This window comes from Aquarana catesbeiana, linkage group LG11 (assembly GCF_042186555.1).
Source record: "Aquarana catesbeiana isolate 2022-GZ linkage group LG11, ASM4218655v1, whole genome shotgun sequence".
Classification (NCBI taxonomy): Eukaryota; Metazoa; Chordata; class Amphibia; order Anura; family Ranidae; genus Aquarana; species Aquarana catesbeiana.
The window spans coordinates 220,236,918-220,261,975 of NC_133334.1; the positions used below are offsets into that span (position 1 = coordinate 220,236,918).

The following is a 25,058-nucleotide window of genomic DNA, read 5'->3' on the forward strand; positions in this document are numbered from 1 at the left end:
TGAAGTGTGCATGTTTATCTATATATATGTGGAAGTGTGAATGGTGTTGCATCTATTTCTCTTTCATTATACATTTATGCTTACTGCATAGGTGCCCATATATATATATATATATATATATATATATATATATATATATATATATATACACACAAACCTTCCTATATTTATATATGTATACAACTACTATACTGGACAATACTGTATGTGATTGAATAATACATCATCTTAGGTGGTTCTTCTTTTTCCCACGCTCTCCTTTCTCTCTTTCAGTCTACCTAGTCTCCATTCTCACTCCCCCCTTTTCACACTCACATACATTCTGTGTCTCTTCCATCCTTTCATTCGCTCTCTACACTCCTCTCTCTCACACATTCTCCCCCTCCTCTCCTCTCTCCCTCATCACAGTGCAGTGTGTATATGCTCCTAGCTGCAGTATACAGGGACACAGGGTTTTTTTTTTTTTTTTTTTGCGTGTGTGCGAGAGCCTTGCACAGATGCACACACACAGCCCCATGCCTCTTCACATGCCAGGAGACTTCTTCTTTCACACATGCGTGTTTTCACACATGCCAGCTTGCCGTGCAGCTGAACGGGAGATGCACAACGGTGGATTCACAAGGTGATTCTGTGTAAATTTGGGGGGGAGAGGGAAGAGTGTTGGGGTGGGGAGGAGGTCTGCGGTATGAGGCGACGAGAGGAAAAAGTGAATCAATAACACCCCCCCAGTATTATGGGAATGAGAGAGGCAGCGTGGATGGAAGCAAGGCAGGTGCGGATACGGGGAGCGAGATGGAGAGGAGAAAGGTGAGAGGAAGCAATGAAGTGGATAGTTGGGATATTGAGAACTGGCGGGTTAGGCGAGAGGAGCAGATACAAACATAGAATGAGTTCGGTTAGGAGTGTGGATCGAGGAGAAAGGTCATTAGGCATTAGCAGAGTGCATGGGAGACAGAGAAGAAGAGATCTTCCTTCACTCCTGAGCATGTGAGGAGGAAGATGCAGTGATGAGCGCAGACATAAAACAACTTCCAGCCTAGTTTACATCAGGAAGAGATGATGGGAGGAATGTGAACCAGCACAATGAGCGGAATACAGGACTTATTACTGGGGGGGGGGGGGGGGGGGGGGGGGGGGAGGGATCCGAAAGAAAAGGGCCTTATGTGCATTATGTTCTATGAAAATCCCAACGCTAAAGAGAAGAAAAAAAATTAGACAAGAAAAGGAAGGAAAATAGCACAATGGGGGGGGGGGGGGGGGGGATATGATGTCAGAAAGACTGAGATAGATCTGCTATTCCAAGGCAATGGGAGGGAACTCTTTTAGTACATCAAAGACAGTGATGGGTGTCAATCAAACTGTGACAGGTTAGTGGCTTCCCCCTTCCTTTCAAAGAAGACAGGCGTAATTCATTTTACAAGAATAGTTTTCAATAAGTAAGGGATAGGACCAAGGCATTGCTGTTTCCTCAGTTTGACACATTCAGATATGGGATGGATTCCTTCATTAAGTCCAGCATTAGGACTGGATCTTGAGGGTATCTTTATATTAGGGGTCAATGTGGCAAATGAGCTATCTGGATCTATCTGTTAGAGGTACGATAGCTGTTTCCTAAGGCTTCTTTCACACGGCTGTAAATATTCTACCAATGTTATTACACATGTATTTTCTAGGAGAATAGTTCAGGCGGAATGATCAGTAAAATATTTGCGTATAGATGTATTTAAATGCATAAAGATGTGCATGGGTACATAATGATTATTGATTTTTCTAATCTTTGTTTAGACTTAATTTACGCACTTACAAAGGCATATACATGCATTTATATGCGTAAGCGTGTAAAACGCATGTCCTTAGATGTAAATGTTTGGATTCTGTGTTATGGATCTGAATGCAGTGCGTGTTTATGTACCTGTGTGAATGGCTCCATTGAAAACAATGCAGCTGTGTTCAGATCCACAATTAAAAAACACATATATACATATATATGCATTTTTTTATGGCCATGTGAATGAATCCTTATTATTTCAGCATAGGTTTTGGATGTTTCTTGAACTAATTTAGTGTTACCTATGTGTTTATGTGTGTGTGAAACTCACCCTTTGTGTCAGAATTAGAAGTAGTCCGCTACTCTGGTAAATCTACTTTAGATTGATAGAAAGGCAATCTAAGTATTGCAGAATCTAATTTAGTGCCAGGGATCCCTAGTATGTGTCAGACTTTGTACAAGTATTCATTAATAGTCACATTCCTTGTCAAACCTGGGACAGGAACTCGCTTTATATTTTGTACCAGAAATAATACCAATTTTTTGTTATGTAGATGGTTGCACGACTCCTTCAGTATACTTTTTGATTTAAAATGCTTAAACACAACTAGTGTCGAATAGGGTAAGTGGTGTTAGGCCTAATCTAACAATATTGAGAATATGTATGGGCAACCCATGATGTTCAGACCTGACAGATACCTCCCAGGATATAAAACAGGATTTTCATTGCAGTTATGTGATAACTGGATCTGTCCATGTATCCAACCATCCAGTGGCGTCACTAGGGTTGGTGTCACCTGGTGCGGTAAAATATGGTGTCACCCCCCACCCCCCTGGTCACTGAGCAATCCGGGGCACTGAGCAGGCTAGTACATTAGCATAGCTCTCCCCCCTAGCCTGCCGCAATGCTCTGTCCTGCCGCTGCGGAGTGACAGCAGGAGCAGAACAGAGCAGTAGACACTGGGCAGGCTTGTGCATCAGGCTTTCTTCTGTCTAGCCTGCCACAGTGCTCTGCAGGGCGCTGGGCAGGCTAGTTTCGGGACTGCAGCGCACTATCATGATGCGCTCCCCAAACCGGCCCCTGTAAATGTTGTGGTTTATGCCAGTGCACCAATCAATGCACTGTCACGGATGGGGGTGACACCATCACGGTTGGATATCACTTCCTTCTTAATGGTGTCACCCAGGCCTGGACTGGGACGAAAAATAGACCCAGACATTCTAAACTGAGCAGAGCCCAGTGGAATCCCCCCCAGTGTAAATCCCCCCCAGTGTAACTCTCCCAGTGTAACAGTGTAATTCCCCCTCCCCCATGTAAATCCTCCCAGTTTAATCTCCCATAGTGTAAACCCCCCCCAGTGTAATCCTACCATTGTAATTCCCCCTCCCCCCAGTAAATCCTCCCAGTTTTATCTTCCATAGTGTAAATTCCCCCAGTATAAATCCCCCCACCATTGTACACCCCGTGTAAATCCCTGCAGTGTATTCCCCCCCTGTGAAACCCCCCTCCCTGTGTAAATACCCTCCAGTGTAATCCCGTAAATGTAAACCCCACTTTGTAATGCCCCCAATTTACCCTCCCCGTGTAATCCCCCTAATGTAACTCCCACCCCTGGGTAATCTTCCTGATGTAATCCCCCCGTAATCCCCTAATGTAACCCCCCCGTGTATATCTGCTCATTGTAACTATATAGTGTATAATGTCTCTCTGCTCCCCACATTTACAGACCTTAGAACAGCGTGGCTTTGTCCACATGTATGCCCCTCCTCCTAGGCTCCTCCTCCTGTTGTGGATCTACTGTCAGTGTGGAGAGGGAGCCTAGACTTCATCGGCTGTGAGGAGTGTAATTGTGATAGGCAGCCGGCATCTCTCCCCGCCTGCCTCTCACAATAATAGGGGATTGCAGTGCCAGTTCCCGGAAGACATGCAGGCACGGGGCACTGGGCTCTGGGCTAGTCTGAGCACTGAGCTGTCTGCCTATGCCTTCTTTCTCCTCCTCCCTCCCCTAACATTGCGTAGTTACAGCTGAGATACTGGAGTGCGCAGGGGAAGGAGAAAGAGGAGAGAGCCGCGGCGCCTCTCTCAATCCAGCGCTGTGCTGGGTGCCACCCCTCTGGCAGGTGTCACCCGGGTGTGGCCTGCACCCCCCGCCCCCCCCCAGCAACGCCACTGCAACCATCATATAAACCCTTCTGCATAAGAGCAAAGTTAATCTTGAGTGAGAAAAATCCTCATTTGTTAGATATGAACTGTATGGTCAAGCTCCTCAAGTCAGGTGAGATGGCCCGATCTTCACAAGCCCCTTAGGGTTATTCTAGCATGTCAGATTAAAACATAGATCTTTTTAATATGTCAATGTAAGTTTGAGATCAGAAGCAATGGATAAATAAATAGTCTTTGTGGGTCATTCTGAATGCCAAAGACTCCTCAGTCTGATCAGCTTTATTTTTGTGACAGAGGTATGGCTTTATTGGCATAGACAGGTTTGGTATAGATAGATCAGGAAAAGATTGGTCAGTACAGTTAAAAAACATCCTAAATTCACCATGCATTGAAGCTCAGTAAAACGGTCCCCCTATTTCAGCCTTCATCTATTTACCTGGAAAAACCCACATGTAATTGCAGTTCAATCTGTGTTTCAGCATTTTGTATTTCTAGGCACACTAGTTTTACTAAAATATGCAGTGCTTGTCAAGACCAATTGACGGTGAATGCCAGTGCAATCACTAAAGGCAAAGATAGTCACATGGAAATTGTTTTGTCGTGTTAGCCTGTAGAAACCTTAAAAGTGCCCATAGATGTAAAACTCTCTTCATCCAGCAATTCAATTTCAATAAGTTCAGATGATAAATATGCTAGTTGTGGGCACCCTGAGACATTATCAGACATCCTAGGGAAATCACCAAGTGGGTAATGACTATCCACTGTATTGTAGAAAAACATTTTTATCAGTCAAATTGTTTTTCTGCATTTTTCAATGCCTATGGGCATCTTTCTGATGGAATCTGTATACAGATCACGTAGATGCACACTCACCATGTTTGTTAGGTTATACACTCCATACAATATATTAGAGAGATAACAGTCTTCACAAATGTGTGTCAACTGATTTGCCAAAGCATTCCTGTATTTTTATTTTATAGCAAAGTATTTTCCCTCATAATTTCACTAATGCTAACAGATTAGCATTCAAATCAAACAAAGTTGTATAAATGTGCTACTAAATGTGCTACTAGACATCAATGAAGAAAATGTTATAGGAAAGAGTTCAGGTACCTACTCACTAGAGGTTATGATCTTTCCCTTCTTAAAGTATGCTTTATACCAGCTAGAATTACAACTGGACATTGCATGTTGGACAAACTCGGCAAAGGGTTGTACAATGCTGGCTTTTCATACCTATTCAGCAAACAACATTGGAAATATTGCTATGATTTTTCCAAATTCTTTAATTTTTGTGCTTGTCTGCTAAATTTGCTTTGCGTCTACACAGATGCAGAATTTTAAACAATTGTGTTGGGTTTTCTGAGATCATGCAAACGTCTGTGTGTATGTGTAGATAGCTTAACCCATTGCTACCCACATAACACGTGTGTGTTAGCAAAAGGGTGGGCTTTACCAACTCTTATGGCGCACATATGCGTGACTGGGCAGCTGATGTTTCTGTGATGAGAGCGCACACACTGTGCCCTGCCAACAGAGAGACCAAGTTGTCAAAGACAGCTCTCGGTCTCTACTAATGATCGGTAGCTGACAAGACTAGCTACAGATCATGTAACCCCTGTGAAGCCAATCACAGTGATCACACGATCACTGAGTCTTCCCACCGCCAGGTGTACAGACCCTTTTAAAGGGATGCCGGGGCTGGGTGAGAAGGAGTTAAATTGTAACTAAAATCAAAACTTTTATTTTTAATTTTGAATAGAGTAAGGAAGGGTTACCAGTTTTATTTTTGCAATCTGTGCCCCATAGGAGAGATTTCCCTTCAGTTCTTGTCCCATAGCCAATAAAGGAAGCGAGGAAATCCCTCAAAAGTGAGGGAATTCTGAGTTGTCACCAGAACCGGTGTCTCCACTGGAAGATTTCCCCTTTATTACTGTTCCGATGTCAACCAAGAATTTTGAGTTTTCTTTTACTTGCACATTTGATAATAACAATAAAGAGAACAAATAGAGAGGGTGAAGCTCCCTAATGGGGGCAGACAGCAATAAACGCTCCATGAACCCGGGCCCCCTGATCTACATACAGGGCACCTGATGCATGAATTCCAATGGGGGGGGGTGTAGGGCATGCTGCCCACCCGCTACCTACATGGGGTAAGTGCGGGGCTTTGATGTTTGACCCTCCTCCCGCTGGGTACCGCCGACCGACGGGGGGGGGGGTTGTTCGCCCCCCCCCCCCCAAAAAAAAAACACCAACCGCCACTGGGTTCTAATCCCTCTTCACTCTATCCAAAAACTGAACAAAAAAGTTTTGCCTTCAGTTACACTTTATAGTATATTTAGACCAAACCTTTACTTTGTTTTCAATACACTAGGGAATTCCTCAACCCGTCTCAATTTTTTTTTCAAGCTATATCTTATTCATGAAATTTCCCCTTACTTTCTGCCCCGGAGATACAACAGGAGTAAGGCTCCATTCACACCTAGGCGATTTGAATTGCGAGAGGAATCGTCGTGATTCTGCCCACAATTCCAAATCGCTGCAAAACACGGGACACAATTGCGATGCTGTTACTTCTTAATGGCACCCCAATCGCGGTACAATTTTACCGCGATTGATGCGTGAAAAATTGCACTGCAGTCACAGCAAATCACAATGCACAAAACTGTCATCCAAAAGAAGCTCCTGCACCTTTTTGAGCGACAAGCTTCACATGTTGCGATTGTAGCTCAAATTATCGTGACACAATCGCACTGCGATTGGGTTGCCATTAAGAACACGTCCCATGTTTTGCCGCCATCTGGAAGCGCAGGCAGAATTGCGGTGATTCAAATCGACTAGGTGTGAATGGAGCCTCAGACCCCTTTCACACTGGAGCGTTTTGCAGGAGCTATAGCGTTAAAAATTGCACCTGCAAACCGCCCCAAAACAGCTGCTCCATTCACTCCCGAGGGCTTTCACACTGGAGCTGTGTGCTGGCAGGGTGTCAGAAAAAGTCCTGCCAGCACCTTCTTTGGAGTGGTGAAGGAGCGGTGAACTCACCGCTCCTCCACCGCTGCTTCCCATTGAAACCAATGGGACAGCGCTGCGATACCGCGGGCAAAACTCCACTCCGGCGGCGTTTTGCGGGCGGATTTAACCCCTTTTAACCCCTTTTCGGTCGCTAACGCAGAGTTAAAACCGCCCAGCTAGCGGCCGAATATCGTCGCTAAAACAACGGTAAAGCGGCGCTAAAAATAGCTGACGCCCCAGCAGTGAGAAAGGGGTCTTAAGAAAAAATAAATAATTTGTTAGCGAGTTGTCAGTGGAACAGGTGTCCCCATTAAAGGATTTATTTTCACCTCTTGTTCTGTTGACAGCTGTTACAATTTGGATGCACCATTGCTTTTTCTCCAAGTGATATTAAGTCACACTGGTGCGATGTGGGAACCAGCCCAATTCCTGTGCGGGTTCCCACATCGCATCTGACTCGCAGGCAGTTCACACTGACATCTGCGAACCACTGCGGGTGTTAATAGAGAGTTAATGATACCTCCAAATCGGTTTACAGAATGCAGTGTGAACTGTGGAACCGAATCAGAAAAAAAAAAGGGTCCTGCACCATTTTGGTGCGAATGCGATGTGATTTCAGCCATACAAACAGACATTGCATGTGATGTGCACAGCAATGCGATGGGAATCACATGCGATGTCTGGTATTGTATAAGTGTGAACCCAGCCTAAATCAAAAATAGAGATGACCAAATTGCCCTGGGTTTGGCAAATTTCATATAACCCCTGAAATCAGTGGGAGCCAAACCCCTTTTTTTGGCTAATAGGCAAGGAGTTGTAAAAAAAAATAGCAGGGGGGGGGGGGGGGGACCTGCACCAGGGAACATGCACCAGTGTAAGATTTTTTTTTTTTAATAATGTGTTCAAGAACAAGCATTTTTTAAATGCTTAAAGTCAAACATTAAAAATGCCCAACTTCTTTATATAACATGCTTGTGGGCGCCCTTATCCTTCTTGTGAAGTGGTGCATCATTGTGATGTACAGAACGTGCCACGGTAGAACTGACATATGCAAGGGAAAAATGGCAGACAGATTGACACACAGACCCCTCCAAGGATCCCCCGAAATACAAAACAGACCCCTAGGCATCTGCATTGTATTTTGGTGGACCTTTGGAGGGGTCTGTGTGTTGTAAAATTAAAAATTAAAAAAAAGAAGCTGGCGATAAAATGTAATTTGCTGGCAAATTAAACTGCATCATTTTGTCTTTGTAAATTGTAGTATTGCTGTAGCACATCCTACAGCAAGAATGAAACCATATACAAAGTTAACGATACCCAAAGGAGGGGGAGATCACAAACGCAGAGCATTTGCCTGCACTGGATTGCATGGTGGTACAAAACAACCATGCATTCGGTGCAGCTCCAAAAAAGGTGCATGCACTTCTTTGGTGCAATGCAGTGCGATTTGAGCCAATTAAAAATGAATGGGCTCAAATTACACTGCACTGAATCCCATGTGAATTGCATAGGAATGCGGTCTGGTTCCTGTGCGATTCACATGTTGTGTACAGTGTGAACCAAGCCTTAAACACCATTTCTGCCAATGCAAGCTGTGTGTAATATGCAGCTTTGCAGTAGCTGCCAGCGTGGTGGAACCTGTGATGCTTTTATCTATTTTACATATTTGAGATAATGTCAGCCATTATAAATCACAATAACTTTTTTTTATTTTTTTTTTTTTTTTTAGGTGATCAAACACTTCCCTCTACCTCCTTTACCTTCTCTCTCCATCATGTCCTTTATTCTTTTTACCCTGATGGTCTTGCCTTCAGTTACTGTCTCTTCATCTCCTCCAAATTCTTCCACTTGTGGACCAAGCCGTGAACTAAATGGAGAATGTACTGATGGTGTTTTGCTTCCTGCCTGGTTGCCGCATCCTCCTTCAACAGGTGATCGAGCAGCACGGGCCATTGTATATTTTGTGGCACTGGTATACATGTTCTTGGGAATGTCCATCATAGCTGACAGATTTATGGCATCCATTGAAGTCATTACTTCACAGGAGAGGCGAATCACATTCAGACGCCCAAACGGGGAGGTGACGGTAACAAGTGTACGCTTATGGAATGAAACCGTTTCCAACCTTACCCTGATGGCATTGGGTTCCTCAGCTCCAGAGATTTTACTTTCTATCATTGAAGTAGTTGGAAGAGGCTTTGAGGCTGGTGACATGGGGCCCAGCACTATTGTTGGCTCAGCTGCCTTTAATATGTTTGTTATAATTGGACTTTGTGTAATGGTTGTCCCTGATGGTGAAACCCGTCGAATCCGTCACCCACGAGTCTTTGCGGTCACAGCTTTTTGGAGTGTCTTTGCCTATGTTTGGTTGTTCCTCATTTTGTCCTGGTCATCACCTGGAGTGGTAGAGGTATGGGAAGCATTACTGACTTTCTTCTTCTTCCCAATATGTGTCCTACAGGCCTGGATAGCTGACAGGAGGCTGTTATTTTACCGTTACTCAGGAAGAAAAGGCAGGGCAAAGTACAGAGCTGGCAAAAGCAGAGGTGTTTTGGTTGGTGCAGAAGATACAGTTGCTCAGGAAGATGCAGAAGAGATGAGAATGGCTGGAAATGAAAGAGCAGTGGAATTTGAGGGTGAAGAGGAAGAGGAACGGAGAGATATGGCCAGGGTGTTTAAAGACATGCGTCAGCGTTATCCTGGGAAAGACATGGAGCAGCTTATGGAACTTGCAAATTACCAGGCACTTGTTCAACAACAAAAAAGCAGAGCATTTTATAGGATTCAAGCCACAAGGATGATGATTGGTGCAGGAAATGTGCTAAAGAAGCATGCAGCAGATCAGGCAAGGAGAGCATTGACAGATGGTGGGACCAGAGATGAAGGGGGTGGGCGAAGTGAAGAAGAGAATGGGTGGACAGAGGTGGAATTCGAACACACACATTACCAGTGTTTTGAAAATTGCGGAACAGTTAGTGTTTGGGTTTTGTGCAAAAGGGCGAATGGTGAAGGGGCAGTTCAGGTAGATTATAGAACTGAAGATGGCACAGCCAATGCAGGGTCAGACTATGAATTGGCGGAAAGCACACTTGTGTTCCAGGCTGGTGAAACCAGAAAAGAACTGCGTCTGGGCATTATTGATGATGATGTATTCGAGGAAGATGAACATTTCTATGTGCAGCTGAGCAACCCACGCAGAGCAAGAGGTGTAAGGGAGGGGCAAGGTAGAGTGAGGCTTGGTGCTGGGAAGAGAGCCACAGTGACTATATTTGATGATGACCATGCTGGTATCTTCAGCTTTGAATCAAGTAGCATGAAAGTGAGTGAGAGTGTGGGAACCATGAGGGCAAAAGTGGTACGGGGGTCAGGAGCAAGAGGAAAAGTTGTGATTCCTTACAGAACAAGCGAAGGAACAGCAAAAGCAGGAGAGGACTACCTGGAAGTGGCTGGAAAAGTGGAATTTCAAAATGATGAAACTACGTGAGTATAGTTTAACTCTCTGTTATATAAACAAATAGTCATATAGAAAAAGGGTGGGTTGGATTACAAATGATCATACCCAGACAGGCTGTAATTTATACCGTTCATTCAGTAACAGTGTGGCTTTATTCTCTTATTCAGTTGCTATATAACATTTCTATTGTTTTGTTTTTGTATGGGTGATATACTGTATATATATTTTCTTTATTGAGGGGTGCAAGAATTGTTAATTCTTAAACAGTCAAATTATAGTGCTCTCTACAGGAAGTCAGGGCACTGTCAAACAAAAATGTTAACCCAGCCCCCTGTGATGCTTCAGTTTTTTTTCCTTGTTTCCTAAGATGTCTGATGCCTTTTTCTCAATTCTTCAGAGAAAAATTCTAACTATATTGTTGTTACCATATTGTTCTAATTTTTTCTTTTTATCATTGAGCTAGTCTCTACACAGCAGCTATATTCACTTGCCGACCCACCACAGTATATATACTGATGAAAGTATGTAAGAAAAAAATGTGAAAAAATTTAAAAAATTAAAAACAAATTAAAAAATAATGTTAAAAAATGAAAATAAATGTTTAAAAAAAAATAAAAATAAAAAATGTATTTAATTTGTATTTATTTTTTAACATGCTGTCACCATTGTCCCTGATTACGGCCACATCAGTCACTGTTGACAGTATGTAAAAAATAAATAAATAAATAAATAAAATTGGAAAAAAAAATTATTTAATTTCTTCACTTTCAAAAAAATAGTGACAAAAAAGTACAACTTAAAAAAAACTCACCATGCCTATTACTAAATGCCTCAGACTGTCAACTTTCCAAAAAAGAGGTCATTTGGGGGGAATTTGTACTGTCCTAGCACTTTAGGGCCTCAAGAAATGGCCATCAGTACATCAGAATTTATTAATTTTAAAATATAACCATAGTTTGTAGACTCTATAACTTTCACACAAACCAATTCATATACACTTATGCCGCGTACACACGGTCGGACTTTTCAGCTACAAAAGTCCGACAGCCCGTCCGACAGACTTTCGACGGACTTTTGGCTGACTTTCAACAGACTTTCTAATGACTGGACTTGCCGACACATGATCACACCAAAGTCTGACAGATTCGTACGTGATGACGTACACCGGACTAAAATAAGGAAGTTGATAGCCAGTAGCCAATAGCTGCCCTAGCGTGGGTTTTTGTCTGTCGGACTAGCATACAGACGAGCGGATTTCTGGGTCCGGCGGAGTTACGACGTAAAGATTTGAAGCATATTCCAAATCTAAAGTCCATCAGATTTGCGACTGGAAAAGTCCGCTGAAGGTCCGGTGAAGCCCATACATGATCGGATTGTCCGCCGGATTTGGTCCGTCGGCATCCGTTGGACAAGTCCGGTCGAAAAGTCCTGTATGAGTTTTTTCCAAACGAAAACCATGTTATTCAGGATTTTAGACCCCTTTCTCACCGAAGCGGTTTTCATGCATTTTAGTGCTAGAAGTAGCCTCTAAATAGCACCTGAAAACCACCTCCCATTCATTTCAGTATGTCTTTTCACACTGGAGCGGTGCGCTTGCAGGACGTCAGGTCAAGCAGCATCTTTGGGGCCGGTTGGGAGCACTGTATTTAATGCTCCCAAAACGCCCTGCCCATTGAAATGAATGGGCAGCGCTTCCAAAGCACCTGAAAAGCGATTCAGAAGCGCTGCAACACAGAGACTTCTTTGGGGTTAAAAGCAACCCGCTAGTGTCTGAAAAGCACCGCTTAAACAGCCGTAAAGCGGCGCTTTGCCGCGGCTGCAGCTGCGGCCGCAGCCCCAGTGTAAAAGCACTGTTGGCATTTTGAAATAAATAAGTTGGTTTTGTGTTGCAGTTTGGGCACTCGGGCTCAAAAAAAGGTTCGCTGTATTACATCATCTTGTAGGTAAAGACTCACTGTGATTTCAAGGGCACACTCTGATGGTGGTAGCAAAGACAGTGCTATACAGAGGCTGTTGAACCTTTCAGAGAGTTACTTCCTGTGTATCTAGTGCTTGCATGGAGGGGTTATGGACATCCAAGTAATTGTTTTGAAACTACTGTGTACTGGCAACACACATGATATCTGTGGCAACTGACCTCAGAATACATGCGGGGAAGTTTAGCCAGGTGTAATCGGGATTTGTCCAAACCCTGAACAACATAAGATTAGCAGTAAAGCCACTCAATGGCCTGGGCACTTTGATCATACAGTTGGACACTACAGTGGTGTGGATACTGTAGATCCCAGCACAGTGGTGTTATACCTACCAGCATCAAAGGGACAGTGTCCATATTTATGGTGGAACCACATGCAATAAAGGGATTGTGATATATACCAATGCATAGTTTACTATGGTAACATGATAATTTGCCATACGCTTACACCAATTGTGACCTCCATTGATACTGATTCCGTTTTTGGTGGAGCCGAAAAATATATCTCATGGGAGAAACTATAAATGATCACCAACAGTGATTATAAGCCTATAGCATATCAGAAGTTTACATTTGTGCAAATAGGAGGATCTCTTAAGAAGATAGACTAGTTGAGAATGAAGCTATATTATAGAAAACCATAAACTGGTACCATAGTATTACACTCCATGGACTAATTCTAAGTGGAGAGATGTTGTCATGGCAATGAACTCATGAGCAAAGTGAATAACCACAATTATTTGCAACTATGTAATGGGTCCATGTTTTTTTTTTTGAAACAATCAGGCTTTGATCAATGGTTGGATTACTCCTGAGGATAATAACGTAGCCTCTTATCATTCCAATATTGGGATTGACTCTGTTGATGGTTAATTGAAGCTGGATAGCTTTATATAAGCGTATGGATATAGTTATTTCTAATATAGGGAGATTTCCCTGTTACGGCAAGTCATCTGGAATTATGAGAAATGTCTTACATATCGCTGTCTTTTATTATGTGTTTATTGACAGTGGGTGATGTGTGTGAGGTTGTGGAATTGTAGAAGTCACTTATGCATGAACCAACTGCTCTGAGAGTATATTTAGTATTTTTGGATAAGATAAAGTAGATCTAACATTTTTGTTCGATTTAGTGTTAGCAGCGTACTCATTTCTTTCCACTTGTATGCTTCTTTAACCTATGTTTAAATATGGCAATAGTCCTTCCCCCATCCTGTTGACTACGTCTTGAGTCTGATTCCCCAGAACAGACCTTTACCAATGTGTAGGGGAATCCCCCTGGTGGTTGGTATTTTGATCTGACCTTTGCTGAACTTCATCTGGAGTTGAAAAATCTTTACTTCCGGAAAGATTTGAGATCTTCCTCTGAAACAGACTGGTGCGCTATGATGGGAAGTGATGAGTGTGTAACTTGCGACCATTCTCCATTAGGTAAATATTCCTAGTGCTGGTACTAGGATTCTTACCTCTAACTTCTCTGCTACAACGCCTATGGGTCCTAGGACTCCTTCTCATCCTTTTGATCCTGATGTTCTTTTACACCATTTGCATTATGCTTATCCACATCCCCCCAAAAAATAAAGATTGCCGCACTAAAAAATTGTAATAACAGAAAATATGAATCAATCTGTAAAAATCCAAAATGATTATAATAGTGATCAGTCAATAGTGAAATCCAAGATGAGTGAGAAGTCCTTGAGTGATCGTGTCACAAAGATATCAAACGATTAAACACCCAGGAGTGCACCTTCCACCGTGATAAAAAAGGTTGTGTCCCTACAAGATGACTAGACTCCATATTATAGGTGCCTAGTAGAACGTGGATTCATACAGGGAATTCGTCCTCTGGATGTGAACAGGATGACAGGAATATCAATTCCACTGGCTGCTTTCTTTGCTTTTCGCTCCCAAATGAGATGTAAAAAAGAGCGAAAACGCCAACATAGCAGAAAAACCATGATGGTTTATTGAGTAGCAAAAATCCAATCAAACATGGGTAAAAAGTAACAAGATAAAAATAATCTGCAGATCATGTAAGAACCAATGTGGCGAGACTGAGCATAGACTCCACCCTACTAGTTTCGTCACAACTGACATCATCGGGGGAGTGGAGTCCATGCCTAAAACCACGCTATTTAACAGGTCCATGGCGGAGAAAGCACAGCTGATCGAATGCTCAAATCACCTCGTTCAGTCGCTATTGGTTAAAATGACCAACATGTGGGGATTAATGATCCGATGGATCAATCGTAGGTACTGGCCACTTATGTTTGACACCTGGGCGGCCAAACCCATACTACCAGGGGGCGTGATCCCGTCAGTGAATACATACCAAGCCTCATTCTGAATCAGGAAGAAACACCCAAGACTCATTTGGAAAGTGACCAAGCCTCGTTTACGTAAAGAAAACGGCTAAGTCACCCCGGAAACGACATTGTGCGTTGTTCAAGTGAAAAGTCTCATAAAGATGACAAAAATGTCAAAAAAATGTAAATTACAAAAAATTGATAAATTTATAAAAATACAGCATGATCATTAAAAAAAATGTATAAAAAATCATAAGTGAAAAATTAATTTAATGGGAAAGAGAGACTCAATCTACAAATTGGGATAAAATAAATTGAATAGAACGGGAAAGGGAGGCTATCCTTTTACCTCAATGGACCAAACCAATAATTATCAATGCATAAATAATAAACAATAAATACATAAGATATGTAACAAGTAGAAAACAAGACATCAGGAATTGTTAATAAAAGCGTTAATATCCGAATCAACAATTGATACCAAAAGGAGTGTACGATTTTAATTCATATATCCACCTCACTTTCATTTGAGAAACGCCTCTAATGGTGGACCCTCCTCTCCACGGTGGCATATACCTATCAATCGCCACAAAAGAGGTACCAGTGGGATGTCTATTGTGGCACTGTGCAAAATGTTTAGGAACTGTATGTTCCTTTTGGTCTTTTTTGATTTTTCGAATATTATTGATGTGTTCAAAAAAAAAAAGTCCTAATACTACATCCCACATATTGTTTACCATATGGACATGTGAGAAGATAAACCATATTCTTTGTGGTATAGGTAATAAAATGTTTAATTTGATAAGTTTTACCTGTTATGCCCTGTACACACGGTCGGACATTGATTGGACATTCCGACAACAAAATCCATGGATTTTTTCAGACGGATGTTGGCTCAAACTTGTCTTGCATACACACGGTCACACAAAGTTGTCAGAAAATCCAATCGTTTTGAACGCGGTGACGTAAAACACGTACGTCGGGACTATAAACGGGGCAGTAGGCAATAGCTTTCGTCTCTTAATTTATTCTGAGCATGCGTGGCACTTTGTGGATTTGTGTACACACGATCGGAATTTCCGACAACGGATTCTGATGTCGTAAAATTTTATAGCAAGCTCTCAAACTTTGTGTGTCGGAAATTCCTATGGAAAATGTGTGATGGAGCCTACACACGGTCGGAATTTCCGACAACAAGGTCCTATCACACATTTTCCATCGGAAAATCCTATAGTGTGTACAGGGCATAACAGTTGAAGAAAAACGACACCTTTCGTTTCTTCCATTGGTATTTGGCATACTGCACATTTTTTACAAGGATTAAATCCCACTAGATGTCGAAAAAAAGTTGTGCATTCTAGTGAGTCCAAGATGTTAGGTGCCACACTAGACTGTAAAGAAGGCAACCCCCTAAAAATAACGCCTGGTTTATCAGGGAGTACGGGCCCTAAAACTCTATAATTTTTGAGTACAAGCCAATACTTTTAAAACATTTTTTTAATTTTATAGTGTTGTCCTGAGAATGTTGTAAAAAATGACCATTTAAATTTCTGAGGTGTATTGGGTTTGACTTTATCAATAAGTAAAGAGTCCCCTGAGCGGACGTGTTTTCCTGAGCTCTCCTGGAGTGTGATTTGACTAATCTATCCGTACATTGTGACTGCATGGATCGGCACGATCCTAGTGCACTTGAATGCCTTCTAAATCCTTTGGGAGTCAGAACGGGGTAAGAAGCTGAAATTTCCCCCGGAGGCCTTGGAGGAATCCGTCTCGGTTCACTGCGGCCCTGCTTCCCCTGCACGCCTTCACAATATGGCGTTTCAAACTGACCACGAGGAGGACTCACCTCATGCAGCTCCGGGAATACCAGAAGTCATGGCAGCTATTAGCTCTTGTCAAACCGCCCTCACATCGAAGATTGAAGAGGTACAGTTAGATGTGGGCTTAATTCGACAAGATCTGGATAAAATCCGGTCCCGTGTAGCAGAAACAGATAGGCGCGTGGGGGAGGTGGAGGATACTGTCACCGACCATGCGGCATCCATCAGAACTCTACAAACTAAAGTTCGGGCGTTGGAATACAGAGCGGAGGACGCCGAGAATAGGAGCCGCCGGAACAATCTCCGGATCGTAGGCCTCCCGGAGGGGGTGGAGGGAAGGTCCCCTGCATTGTTCACTGAGGAACTCCTGCGCTCCCTGTTACCGGCGGCCCAGCTCTCCCCGTACTTTGCCGTGGAGCGGGCCCATCGTGTACCGCCTAGACCGGGGCCGGAGGGAACACCACCCCGCACACTCATACTGCGGCTCCTGAACTTCAGGGATCGTGATGAGATACTTAGGGCTGCTCGAGTGGCCGGAGTTCTCCCCTACCGCAACAGCAAGCTATTAATATTCCCGGATTACACGATGGAAACTCAGAGACAGCGCCGGTCATTTGACAGTGTGAAAGCGGCCCTGCGCGCAAAGGGAATCGAGTACAGTGTTATGTTTCCGGCCAAGCTGAGGGTGGTGGATGGAGAGACCCTGCGTTTCTTTACTGTTCCCAAAGATGCTGCTGCATGGCTGGAGACGCTGCCGCCGAGATGAAGATATCCCTCATGGGGCAAGGCGCATCTGCTATACTTTTTTTTTACTAGCTGCCGCGGACGTGGGTAAGCCCCTTAGTGTGTTATACTACAAGAATATATGACTGTGCATCTACCAACTGAGTGCTGACAAGCTTAAAGGTAACGATTATAAGGGTGCAAACGGTCATGTATTCCCTGAACATTGTGCCCGAGGCTTACTATACTTGCCTGTCTCTGAGGTAGACTTTTCCCATTAGGATATCCTGCGGTAGGTACTTGTCCTGATACAGAGACTTCCGAGGTACTGTTTTGTTCCCGCAACTGACTTTTAAGTGTGTGCCCCTGCTTGGCAGGCGTAAGAAAGCCACCTTGCTGTGCTCTGGCTTTACAAGAACATGTTCATTTCCCCTCTTTTTTTATTTTTCTATTTTACACTCCACGCGGCTAGCTCGAGACTGTAATTTTGTTTTTGTTTTTTTACTATTAAGAGCATTAGAGTTCGCACCAGTCTAGACTCTGTTCTGGTTTGAGCACACGTCCCCAACCTGTGCGGTTTATAGTCTTCGGACTGTGGGGTTATGGGATTCAAGTGCAGCTCACTGTTTCGAGTTGCGCGGGGTGGGGGGGAGGGGGAGCAACCGTTGTTGCACAAGGTTATGTTCTTTTTTTTTGTTTCTTGTTTTCCTTGTTTTACTGTTAAGGTCAAGGTGGTCCATGACAGAGGATATTTGCCCATAATGGCGTTGGTGTGGATAACATACTACTCGAGGGAGGTGGCATTCTGTTGGACTCTGCTGTACCTGGGGGAGTGGCCTGCTCCCCCTGGTCCAGGGACGCAGAGGAGATCAGAGCTCTTCCCTCGACCGGGCATTGTAAAATCTTCATATGGCTGAATGTTTAATAGTTTCATGGAACGTACGGGGGCTAAACTCAGCTATTAAGTGCTCCTTAGTACTTAACTACCTGAAGAAACTTCACCCACAGATCTGCATATTGCAGGAAACACACCTGATGGGATCAAGGGTCATGTGTCTAAAGAGGGCATGGGTTGGTGCTCATTATCACGCTCCTTATTCTAATTATGCCAGGGGGGTCAGTGTCTTGATCCACCGTTCCCTTCCCTTCCAGTTAGAAGAGGTTAAATTAGACCCTGGCGGTCGTTATGTTATTATTCACGCACTGATTTCTGAGACCCCCTATGTGATTGTTGGGATCTACCTGCCCCCCCCCGTGGATATTGATGTACTCCATAGACTGATGCAACAGATCACGATGTATAATGTAGAAAACGTGATATTATTAGGAGATTTTAATTTGGTGCCGTCCAGGGAACTGGATAGGCTTCATGCCTCTGGCTCCCCACAGTATGGTTTGTCCCAGTGGGCTGCCTCCTTTCAAATGTCTGATGTGTGGAGGCATTTTCATCCCTCGGACAGGGAATATACCTGCCTCTCTACGTCCTACCGGACTATGTCGCGCATAGATTTGGCTTTTGCCTCTTCAGCAATGATGCGGAGAGTGATATCTGCGGAGATCCTGTCTAGAGGTATCTCCGATGACGCTCCACTATCAGTTACCATTAGAACTTCGGGGGAGGTGGGAGGACGAGTGTGGAGGTTATCCGGGGGGTGGATTGCAGATCCGGAGATTCAGGAGGCAATGCCTGAGGCACTTTGCAATTTTTGGATAGACAACACAGAATCTGCGAACCCTAGAATATTGTGGGACTCCTTTAAGGCATGGCTTAGGGGGGAGTACATTAAAAGGATCGCTCAGCAGAAAAGGCAATCTGTGCAGTCTTTGCGGCAACTGGAGGAGCAGGCAAAACTGTGCGAAGCGGAGTTTGTGAGAGACCCGGTACAGAATAGATACATAGCCTGGCAGGACGTGCTGAGGGACTTATCCTTGCTCAGATTGGATCCTACTAAGAAATCGATGATTGATAGTACCCAGAGGGTGTTCGAGTACGGGGACAAAAATGGCAGGCTATTGGCTTGGCTAGCCAGGGGACAGCATCTAGTGACTCACATAGGGCGTCTGAGGGGACGCGAGGATCACCTTCTGACGTTACAAGCAGATATAAATGAGCAGTTCCTAAGATTTTATCAGACCCTATACGCCTCTAGAGTCTCCTATAATGATTCAGAGCTATCTCAATACTTAGACCAGATACAACTTCCTACCCTTGCGGCGGAAAGAGGGGAGGAAGTGGAGGAAGACATTTCCTTAGAGGAGGTGCAGGAGGCGTTGGGGTCTATGCAGTCTGGGAAGGCCCCGGGACCAGACGGGATTCCTATAGAATTCTACTCCACGTATCAGGAATTGCTGGCACCCAGGTTTCTGGTAATGCTGAAGCAATTTGCGGCTTCGGGATGTTTACCTGATTCAATGTACGATGCGATAGTGGTGCTGGTGCCCAAGCCTGGCAAGGATCCAGAGGAGTGCGCCTCCTACAGGCCGATTTCGCTAATTAATGCGGATGCAAAACTGTTGGCAAAAATACTAGCCACCAGACTCAGAAAGGTCATGGATGATCTTGTCCATGCAGACCAGACAGGGTTCATGGTGGGCAAGGGCACTGACATTAATATCCGTCGCTTATTCCTTAACCTGTCTACCTCTCATAATAACACAGGAACAAGAGTCATAGCCTCTCTGGACGCGGAGAAGGCTTTTGACTCCGTGGAGTGGGGTTATCTTTGGGAGGTATTGAAAAGATTTGGGTTTGGTCCCAAATTTCTCCACTGGCTGAGTATGTTGTATCGAGCCCCTAGGGCTAGGATACGAATAAATAGCGCCCTATCGGATTATTTTCTCCTTCAAAGGGGGACCCGTCAAGGGTGTCCCTTATCACCCAGCCTATTTGCTCTGGCGCTGGAGCCGCTGGCGGTCCTGATCAGGAATTCGGACCGGATAGTTGGTCTACGGGTCGGCCCTTTGGAGGAGAAAATATCCTTATACACGGACGACACTTTACTGTACCTGCAGAATGCTGATTCATCGTTGGATGCGGCCCTTGCAGCCTTCGATGAATTTGGGAAATTCTCAGGAATACGAATTAATTGGGCCAAATCTGCCTTATTCCCCCTGGATGTGCAGGCCAGGGTGAAGGGGACACGTACTCCTTTGCAATGGGTGGAGGAATTTACTTATTTAGGAATAAGGATATCGAGGGACCTGGGCTCCTTCCGATGCCTTAACCTCCAGCCAGTTGTTTAGCGCCTTAGAGATCATTGTTCGCGATGGGCTAAACTCCCGCTTAATCTTTTGGGCCGCATTAATATTTTGAAGATGATCTATCTTCCTAAATTTACATATCTTTTCAGAAATTGCCCCGTATGGCTACCTGTCCTTTTTTAAGGAGATAGATAGCTGCATTGGCTCCTTTCTATGGAAGGGTGCTTCCCCTCGGCTGGCCAGACAGATTCTCCAGCTCCCTGTGAGTAGTGGAGGCCTGGCCTTACCCAGTCTGTTGGTGTATTACTGGGCGGCTGTGCTGGTTACAGTGCGATGGTGGTTTCAGCAGTCTAGAGCAGTGTTTCTCAACTCCAGTCCTCAAGGCGCCCCAACAGGTCATGTTTTCAGGATTTCCCTCAGATGAGATGGCTGTGGTAATTACTAAGGCAGGGAAACTGATCAAATCACCTGTGCAAAATAATGGAAAGCCTGAAAACATGACCTGTTGGGGCGCCTTGAGGACTGGAGTTGAGAAACACTGGTCTAGAGCCAATGCGGCGGTGTGTTTGGAGGCGGCCATGGTGGGATCTCTCACGGAGCTGAGCAACTTGGTGTATAGGGGCCCATTAGCGTATCAGTCACTACCGTCCCCGACCGCGGTGACCCTACGGGTGTGGGCTGTGGCTAGGAGATGGTTTATATGCCCTAATCAGAGGTCCCCTTTTTGTCCTCTATGGGGTAATCCCTCTCTCCCTCAACTCAGGTCTATCCCGGATCCACAACTTTGGGCCCGCTATGGCATTAAGATGTTAAAAGACGTGTTCCAGGGGGGGTCTTTTCTCTCATTTCAAGCTCTTGTGGGGAAATTTTCTCTTCCAATTTGGATGCAGTTTAGGTATTACCAGCTGCGACATGCAATTAAAGCACAGTTCCCACTACCTCCCAATCTTAAAATGGATCCTATTGAGGAATTACTGGCACAGGAATCCCTCGATAAGATTATGTCTACACTGTACTTCACCCTTATACAAAAGGAGTCACCAAAAATGGAGGCTCTGTGGAATAAATGGAATGCAGACTTACCTGGCTTGGATAGAGAGGCCTGGGAGGAATGTTTTGAGGATAGCTCTAGGTTAGTCATCTCTTCTAGGGACAGGTTGATCCAGGCTAAGTTTTTACACAGAGTATACTACACGCCCCAGAGACTGCACGGAATATATCCGCTACGCTCCCCAAATTGTCCAAGGTGTCATTCAGCGGACAGTACCTTTTTTCACATGTTTTGGACCTGCCCTCGACTATCGAGGTATTGGCCAGAGGTGGGTGAGGCAATTAATATTCGTCTTCAATTGTCTGTTGCGGTGACACCGGAGTTGGTCCTACTGGGCATTCAGGATGATGAGCAGAGGCCAAGATATACTAAGATACTGATCTCATTATTGTTTTTCTACGCTAAAAAAGAAATTTTGTTGAAATGGACTTCACATTTGCCCCCCACGGTACGATCGTGGGAGGACTCTGTGAATTCAATTTTACCGTTATATAAGTTAACATACATGAGCAGAGGGTGCCCTAAGAAATACGAGCGGATTTGGAGGCCATGGACGGACCCCACATATAGCATAGATCCCGGATGATGAGGCTGGCAATTGTAGTAGTCATTCTCAGGAAAGGTTTGGTGTGCCCCTCCCCTTCCCCCCCCCCTATCTTCTCCCCCTTCCCTCCCCCTGCTGCCCCTTCCCCTTCCCCCCTCTTCACTGCCTCCCCTTTTTTTCTTCCTTTTTTATTTTATTTTCACTAGGAATTAAGGGAATTATTGAGTGATTACTGGGCTACACAGGTTGCATACTATTTTGTGTTACTGCACTGATATGGTTATATCTCTGTATGATTCTGTGAATATGTATGTACTACTCAAACAATTGTTTCACACCAAATTCATGTAATTTTTCCATCTTTTCAAATAAAGACCAACCTTGTTGATAAAAGAGTCCCTATCAAGACTTTTAACCTGATTTATTTCTTTATTCAAAGCATTTAAGTTATAACCCTTTTCTTCAAACCTAGCTTTCAAAAGAGATGCCTGGGTGTCAAAGTCCTCAATCATAGTACAATTTCGTCTAAGTCTGACAAATTGTCTACGAGGCACAGACTTAAGCCATATTTTATGGTGGCAACTATCAGTAGAAGTTACGGTCCGTGGTCTTAAAAAATGTACTAGTGATTAATTTATCATCCGCCACTCGGATCTCAAGATCTAGAAAATGAATTCTTTCAGAGTGGGCTTCATATGTAAGGGTTATACCACCGTCATTAGAATTCAAAAGATTCATAAATTGGTCCAACGAGTCACGGTCCCCCCTCCATAGGAGGAGGACATTGTCTATGTGCTTAGACCACAAGACCGATTCTGGGCGGGCACAGGCATAAACGACATCCTCCTCCCATTTGACCATAAATACATTTGTGAGACTGGGGGCAAACTTTGCCCCCATAGCCACACCTTTTTTTGAATATAGAATTGGTCATTAATCCAAAAATAATTGTGGGTGGTGGCAAAAATGAGCAGATCCAAAATAAAATACTTTTGAATATTCAACATGTCATTCTCTCTTGATAGAAAGTGTTTAACTGCCTCAAAGCCCAAATGATGAAATATACAGGTGTAGAGTGATGCAACATCTGCAGTGACTAATAGACCCTCCCCATCCCATGTTGTATGATTCAACAATTGGATGTAGCTGTAACGGAGTCAATCCCACTTAAGATTGGACGACCTGGGGGACAATTGATATCTTTGTGTATTTTAGGTAAATAATACATTGTGGGAATAAGTGGAGCAGTGGTTATTGAAAAGGTTTTCTCCTTTTTATCAAGAATATGGGCATTAAAGCCTTTATCAATAAGAACTGTCAATGCTTTCTTATAAGAAACTGTAGGGTTATTCATGAGCAATCCATAGGTCTCTCGGTCATTAAGAAATCTCGACCTTTCTTGGAGGTTGTCAGCCTTGTCCAAAACGACAATGCCGCCTCCCTTGTCGGGTGCACGAACAACCAGATTTTTATTTTCAGAGTCTTTTCAAACCTGTGTCAAATGTAGGATTGAAAGGGGGTCTCCTTAGATTAAGTTTATCCAGGTAATTTAGGACCAGAGCTTTAAAAATGGTAATGAATGGAGGTAATATCCCTGGGGGGGTTAAATGTGGAGGCATTGACCAAACCTGAATATTTAATCTGTCTCATCTGAGTGGCTGTTTTCTTTGGAACAGGATTGGATAAAATATATCTCTCGCCGGCCTCTACCCCTACTCCCTCGGTTACCACCTCTTCCCCCACTTGACCGTGTAAAACGGCCTTCATTGGGTGGATGGTGGCCTCTTTGTGAACCTTGGTAAACAGAGTGGTGAGATGTATATTGGTTGTACTCTCCAGAGTCATAACCATTGGACGGAGTTTGGTTAATCCTAGGGGTTGTTTGACTATTTCGTCTGTGAACCTGTGATCCCCTGGCTGGTGATCCCACCTCTCTGTTGGCCATTCTATACGTGTACCCATGAAGGTTGGGGTGCATGTTAGTTCCTGAAACAACAGGATCAGAGTTTTGAGTTTGCATCGCTATCCACATCCCTGCCTACCCTTTTATACAGAGGTTGTTAATCTTCCCATCCTCTCCTTAAGAAGTATCCAGGGTTAGTACCCTTCAATTTTTTTCTATCTATTTTTAATTTTAGGCTCAAGGGCTCTCAAATTCATGGATATCTCTTTAAGAGATTAATTCTCCATCAGATAACATCCTTTCTTATCAGGGACCTCCCTCTCCCTAAAGTCAAGAGTGTTTAACTTACCGGTTGATTGGTTGGTCTTTTCTCTGGACATTTTCTGTCTGTCCAAGCTTTACTTCCCTGACGTATGGAGTTAGTTTTGCTACACTTGTGAATATTACCCTCCCGGGTCTCTGCAAGGATGATCAACACCATCTCTCCTTCAAAGGACTACAAGGTGCCTGGACATGAGCATGGTTATTATTATTACAGGTACTTATATACAGCAGCACATCAATTTTACACAATGCTTTACATATATATTTTACATTCACATCAGTCCCTTCCCCGAAGAAGCTTACAATCTAAAGTCCCTAACTTCCCTTTATATTACTTTAGTATCCGTTTTGGCTAGGACAAGTGTACCTGTAATTTCTACTATACATTTGCATGCATGTAACATATTTTGAGTTCTTCTAAAGACTTTCACTAACATTGGAGGGTGATACTCAATGACCCCTGAGGACATCACTGCTTTTTTGCAGGGGAAGACACTCTGTACACCACCTGTTAATCTTGGATTACCTTCTTATATTTTTTTATTTCTTGTTTATCCTCCAGCTGAGAAGCATTTCAAATCCTATTGCTTAAAGCTGTGTTCCACCCGCAAATTTTTTTTTTAAAAGTCAGCAGCTACAAACACTTTAGCTGCTGACTTTTAATAAAGACACTTACCTGTCCAGGGAGCCTGCGATGTCGGCCCCCCCGAGGCCAATCCATCCATTGGATCGGGTGCAGGCGCCGCCATTCTAATTAAGGGAAACCGACAGTGGAGCTTTGCGCCTTCACTGCCCATTTCCTACTGCGCATGT

The 25,058-nt window shown here is 43.9% G+C and overlaps 1 protein-coding gene across 2 annotated transcripts in view; it reads left to right on the forward strand.

The window, feature by feature from the left end:
* Positions 1-386: 386 nt before the first annotated feature.
* LOC141112484 (sodium/calcium exchanger 1-like) overlaps positions 387-25,058 on the forward strand; it is a 104,764-nt gene continuing 80,092 nt past the window's right edge. Inside the window, exons 1-2 of one of the 2 annotated variants that reach the window (XM_073605351.1) lie at positions 387-807; positions 8,674-10,424. In XM_073605351.1, coding sequence (XP_073461452.1) covers positions 793-807; positions 8,674-10,424 — 1,766 coding nt within the window. In that variant the 5' untranslated portion in view covers positions 387-792. The remainder of the gene's footprint in view (positions 808-8,673; positions 10,425-25,058) is intronic. The other variant, XM_073605352.1, reaches the window with a different exon arrangement.